The following is a 6,739-nucleotide window of genomic DNA, read 5'->3' as shown; positions in this document are numbered from 1 at the left end:
GGACATACGTTAGATTGTAATTTGAAAACTTAACGTTTCTTGTGTTTTCACATCTGGTTAAGTTTATATGTCAAGATTTAATTAAAAACATGAAATATTTTTACTTTCAAAATGTTTTTTAGAGCTTCCTCATATCTAAATTTTTATTGCAAGTTTAAATTAATTACAAAAGATTTATTTTATTCCGACACTTTATTGCCTTATAAAACTAACAACACGATAAATAAAAACAATATCATAATTAAATCTACATCGAACTTTTCTATTTAAACTTTAAATCAAAAATTATAATATTCAAAATGTTTATTTAGCTATTTTGAAATGTCAATTATTTTGTTTAATAGTATAAAAATGTTATGTGTACATTTTTCTATAAATGAAAATCTCATATATTTAAGTCATTAGATTAAAAATACATAGTTTCAATTGTACTAATTACACCTAAAATAATTACTCTAAATTGAATATACGATCTAGTTGTTGGAAGTCTGCAACTACAGTCTGCCTGTACACCATAGGAACAGGTTTTTCAAACAGACACCTCAAGTTCACCAAGATGCTTTTAATAGTTTGGCCTGGGCTCCATCTGAACAGAAAATATTTATATTAGAAAAAATTATTAATAATTAATGTATAAAATTAATGGACAAAAAAGTTTACTATTACACTTTCAAACCATTCAGGTAATAATTTGTTATTTTTAACAAATGTTTACAAATTAATTCACAATGTTAAAATAAAATTTTTATAATTAGTGAGGGATTCCACCTGAACATAAAATAAAATTTAAAAAAAGTTTGAGATACCTAAACAATCTTAATTTTGAAAATTCAGCCTTTCAAAAAACTTTTCGTTTACATGTAAAAATTCAAAATGATCTTTAGTTATGAAAAAAAACGTTGTAAAAATTTAACCCTTGAAATTAAGAAAACCTGTATTATATTAGCTGGAAAATATTATTTAGCCAAATTAGATTAGAATTATTAGGAATAGAGTTCAAAATAGTGCACTATAAAAGTAACCCAGGTTAGTACTTAAGTCGTAAATTTTTTAAACTACACATAAATGTTAAAATCAGCACTAGTATGCTGCAGACAAATAAGTTAGTGTGTTTCATATATATTTTTACAGTTATTTCAATAATAAAACAACAAAAGCATTAGTAAAACTATATTAAATCTGCCTTAGCAGATATCAAGTTTAAGTTGAGCCCTACAAACAACTACAACAAAAAAAAACCATTAATGGGCAGCTCAGGCAACTAATTTGGATACTTGATGAATTTGCATTAAATCTAACTTATCTTTTATAATTTTTTAAAGCCTACACCCTTTTTCCTACCCACCTTATTTAAACATAAATAAATAATGCTTAAAGTTAAAAAAAAACATGAAAAATTATGCAAACTAGGCAAATATACAAACTTGTTTCGGGTTTTTTAAGCTACCCAAAACAACTATAAATAAAATTATCTCAAAGGTCGAACTCTAACCTTTCAGAGCCATTAAAGGAAGCTTTTCAGATAAAGTTATTTTAGTTACTGACAAAAAAAATTCTTAGGAATTTAGTTACTGTAACGTTTCTGCAAAACAGGAGGTAAAAGTTGTAAGCTACTTATAAAAATTAAAACCAACCTTTGATTTCCATGAAAGAAACCCGTGCAGATGCTGCCATCGTCCCAAATGTTCGGATGGTTTATTCGGGTGTTGAATTTGATCTTCGGGGGAGCAAATGGATATTCGGCTGGAACTTCAATGCTTAATGGGACTCCATGAACTCATAAGGACTGTCCGGGGGTCCTGTTGTTATATACTGTTGTAATATTTTTTAAACTTTTATTAAACTGTTTTAATTTCTTTGTTGTCCCTGTTGTTAAATATGAGGTACTTTATTAAGTAATCAAAAAAAAACTCAAACATTTATTTTTTTTTGTTTCTAATTATAGATTAATATATTTTTACATTAATCTTTTTTCGTGAGAGTCTAGATCAGTATTTTTTAAACTTTTTTACAAATGGCCCCTTAAAAGGTTTTCTAAAAGTTATGACCCCCTTCGATAAGATTACTCAAAAAACTACCATTACAAGCACCTAAAACGTTTTTTTTTGCTACTCATCAACAACTCCAGAACATTATCTAGTGTCAGAATAATATCATGGCCCCCTGTGGTTCCTTAACTGCACATGCCCCTCTCTTGGCTTCTTGCTACTTATGGTCCGCTGAGTATCTGTTCTGGACCCCTAAGGGGCCAATTTGGGAAACCCTAGCCTAGAACTTATTGAATGTTCTAATAATATAAAATAATATTTTGCTCTTTGTTAGTTATTACAGAATCATAGAAACTTATAACTTTTCATGTTACAAAAAAAAAACGTTTTTTATTGATCAAAGTTAAATTTTAGACATAGTTTTAAAATTTGTGCTGTAAAACCTCTAACAGATTATGTGATATTTTCACCCTTCTTCTGGATTTTCTTGCCTTAAAGAAATGCTGATTCCGCTGGAGAAAACTTCATACAAAAAAAATTACAACTTTTTATAATACAATATTCTAACCTTTCATTGTTGCAGTATACTGGTTCAACGCGCAGTCGTTTGGCACTACATTAATGCCTTCTATGAGCTGGTACGCAAATTGTCCATTTCTTAGTTTTATCTGTTTTTCTTGAATAAGTTCTTTGAAAAACCTTTTGTTCATTTTACGTTTTATACTATTTTGTTCTAAAAAAATAATAGCTAACAATAATAAATGTACGTAAGATAAGTTAGTTTTTGTGTGTTACAAAAAGTCTTTAATTTTTTTTAATCACTTAGTGGCATCATTAGCACTAATTGTTTAATTTTGATGTACAGAAGTGTATATAAGCTTGTAATAAACTAGAATCTAGTTAATAAATAGGCAAAAAACCTTTTAAGTACTGCTTTAATACAAAATTTTACATTTATATTTATAAAAAGCACCCATAATTGAAATTAAAAAATTCACTTATACATTAAACTGTATTTTAAAAAATTTTAATACATTACGACAGTTTTAAGTAAAATATTTTAATAAACATGTCGTAACATTATTTTTAAAAAAGGAAAAATATTTTAATTGTATGAAAAAACAAAAAAAAAAAAACAACACACAAGTTTTAGTTTTATTAACTGTTGAAAAACAAAATTGTTAAAATACATAGTATTTGTAATAGACAGACTTATCTTAGTCTAAGTTGTCAACACGAATTTAAATTCAAAATTTTTAAACCACCATATAAAAAGCCAATGTTATATTTGCAACCGTATTATAAACGAACTTTATAAGATGTTGGTATAGCAGAATATAATATAAAGTACTTTATCGATACACAGCTAAATATTAAACAAACAAGATAAGTTGAATAATACTATAAAAGCTATACAGATCCTGTATTTTTGCACAGTAAAGATACAGGCCTTGTTAAAATTTAAAATTTTTAATATTTTAAACTAAATTAGTTTTTATTAACTTTTTTTGTAATGCAAAATGCATATAAAGAACTTTATATTTACTATAAAGTTCATAAAGTTTAATATTGATTAATTATACTTCTCTTTTAACAAATTTACTAATCAAATTGCTTATGTGTATTTTTATTACATAAGCTTTTACAACTTCTTTATATTTCTCCTTTTATAGCACTTTTATTTATTATAAAAAGAAACAAGTTTTAATCTAGTTAAATGTCATAGTAAACTAATGACAAGAAACTATAATATTTTTAAACTTTTTACTTAGGTTTTAGAAATTTAAATGAATATAATAAATATCATTCTTGAAAATATGTTAGACTAATAAAAGCATTTAAACAATACTTAGTTAAAAACAAGTTTTTTTTCTAAAACCCAACTAAGAAATCACGTCTTAATCAAGTTTTATTTTTTCTTTTTTTTTTATAACGATTAAAAACCATTAATAACTTTATAAACAGGTTTGATTGTTAAAAAATCCTTATTTTAAAAAAAAAATATTTTTTTATTGTAAAGACAGTTATTTACTATAAACAGTAACATATATATTGCTGGTAATAGTATATAAATTAAGAAACTAATCAAGTTATAAAAATAAAAACTGTAAATTTATTTGCAATATTTGTAAAATTTTGATTCAAATTATTTAGCATACTGAGAGTTATGTTTAATACAGTAACCTTGATTATATTTAGTTAAATATTAAAACTATATTATATCAACTTTATATGTTTATCAAATAATAAATTTAATAAAATATAAAACAAAAGCTAAAAATATTAAACAATTTCAACAAAATTCTTATAACAAAATAATTAAAAAACTTTTTTTTTGTACAACTTGATCTTTAAATTTTTATTAATTACTTTAAAGGTATATTAGACTTTAATATTTAAATTTATTTCTACTCCTTGCATTGTAACTAAGTTTCGACAATTTATAATTTGAGCTTTAAAAGGAAAATTAGATTGCAAGTAGTTTTTTTAATTCCAATTATAAATAAATATTTAGAACAAAATTTAAATTAATAGTTAGCTTTGCAACCTTGAAACTGAACAAAGGTTCACATATTTTTTTATTTTGGGGTAAAATAAGAGATTGCAATAAAGGCATACAAACAATACAACTTACTAAAACTTCTAGTTTAAAAATATAACAATTTTTAATAACTTCAGTAAAGTAACTAATGTATATATTTAATTTATTTCAGAAAATGTTACTTTAAACTTATAAAAAAGAATTTTAGATATCTTATAATAAAGTAAAAAGGCACTCTACACACTAATTATTTGCTTAAAAACAACGTAAATGCACTTCTGTAGTATTTACATATATCTATAACACTTTTGTTTACTTAAGTATTTAAATGCAAATTAAAATTTATTTATGACAGACAGGTTGAAACTCTTCTTCAATTTATTTGAATACAGTTTAGACTGACACAAGATTTCATAAATGATATAAGAAATTTAATACATTTTGAAAGATGTTTAGTTGAAGTATTACATGATATCTAATTTTGACAGCTACATAAAAAAGTTGTAAAAAGTTAAAAGATATTTCAAACAAAACGTTCTTATTTAATTCCATGTGTTTTCATAACTTGTCAAATAACTTAGTTATGTCTTCTTTATTTATAACACATACAAGTTTTATTTTAACATTAAAAATACTTGATCATGAAGATACATAATCATTGAAATAGTATTATAAGGAAAGTTCATTTTTTATAACTCGTTAAAACATCTCTGAAGTTGTTTAGCTTTCTATAAAAACTTTTTATACATGTAATATAAGTATAGTACATACTGGCTATACAAATAAGGTAGTCACTCTTGGAGTAAAAAAGTGTTCTGAGTGACCTTAAACTGATCTGAGTCATCCTAAGTTTTTAAAAATCTTTCTCCAACAAATTTGGTAGAAAAATAACATAATACTAAAATTAAATCAAATAATTCTATTAAAAAATCTTAAAAAACTAGCTTGAGATATTTTAAAATATTTCAACCCTAAGTGTCCTGGGAGTCCTAAGTTTGTAGCAACCCTGAATGTGTTATAGTTATACATGTGTACAAAGAAATACAAATATGTAATAAGATATTAATAAAAGAAGTAAAAGTATGTACTTTAACACAAGTGAGGTGGCAACTTAAAGGTTGATTGAATTTTTTATCAAAACGTTTGTTTTTACATGACTAACAAACTTAATTGTTCAGAGGGTTAGGTTACAAAAGACGGTTCAAAATTCTGCTTGTGTAATTTTTGGCAAGTAAGAGCATCGCGGCATGTTCAAGCGTTTAAAGATTTTAAAGCGCTTGATACAACAGTTGAAGCAGAGGCAAGTTGCTCTTGACAATTCTAAGAGACTAAAAGGCTTTTGAAGAAAACTCTACAATCTCTAGATTATTTTATTGTGTTGTTGATTCGGGTTTGTTACACGAAATGTAAAGATCTTCCTTCAGTTTGATTTATTTATAAATTTTTCTTTCTAATAAAAAAAAATTGTTAAACCTGCAAATAAAGCATTTAAAAGTTAAATAAAAACATAGTCATAAAGTTTTAAAATAAATGTAACAAATTAAAATGATAGTAATGTAATAAAAGCATAATTATAGGGGTATGCAACTGCTAAATTTAATGAATCTTTTAGCCCTGTAACATTTTAGTAGATATTAACTAAAATGGCTAGTGTAACTAAAAATTAATAGAACAAATTTTTATATGTCTTTTGTTTAGACTTATAAAAAAAAATCTCTGTAAGTTTTATTGATTTTTGAATAAACACTTCTTTTGCTTTTTTGCTTTTAATATTTTTGATGCAATTTTTTAAGTAAATGTGGCCTTCAAAAGCTATTGTTAAGAAATACACAAAAAGATTTATGGTAAACTTGGCCCATTTTACTTCTAAACATATTTTAACTTGTAACAGTTTAAACATTTTTTTTTAATTTTAAAGCAGATAAACACTTCATGTTGTCACAGAAAAAAATCAAGTATTAATTATTTATTGATTAAACAAAATAAAAGTTGAAAACTAATATAACAAGAGCCTAATAGATATTGTGAAATAGTTAAGAATGCTTCATATGTAAATTTTTAAATTACACAAAAATACTTTAAAAAATTATAAATTTTATTAATAATCAAAATTTAAAACAGTAGCTGAAAAAAAACCGTTAAAACAGTCGCTGAAAAAAAGATATTTTCAAGTAACTAATTAAAAAAACTGTGTAAATTTTATTGTCAT

General features: G+C 24.4%; 1 protein-coding gene across 1 annotated transcript; it reads right to left on the bottom strand.

Moving 5' to 3' along the window:
• Positions 1 to 450: 450 nt before the first annotated feature.
• On the bottom strand, positions 451 to 2,698 carry LOC145832511 (uncharacterized). Its single transcript, XM_082939828.1, has 3 exons — positions 2,557 to 2,698; positions 1,635 to 1,743; positions 451 to 586 (listed from the first exon to the last, which is right to left on the bottom strand). The coding sequence occupies exons 1-3, from the start codon at positions 2,696 to 2,698 to the stop codon at positions 451 to 453; spliced, it is 387 nt and encodes a 128-aa protein (XP_082795954.1).
• Positions 2,699 to 6,739: the final 4,041 nt, after the last annotated feature.

This window comes from Thalia democratica, chromosome 3, assembly GCF_965202585.1.
Source record: "Thalia democratica chromosome 3, ktThaDemo2.hap1.1, whole genome shotgun sequence".
NCBI classification, from domain to species: domain Eukaryota; kingdom Metazoa; phylum Chordata; class Thaliacea; order Salpida; family Salpidae; genus Thalia; species Thalia democratica.
The sequence above is the reverse complement of the archived record's forward strand: the minus strand, read 5'-3'. Positions and strand labels throughout refer to the sequence as shown.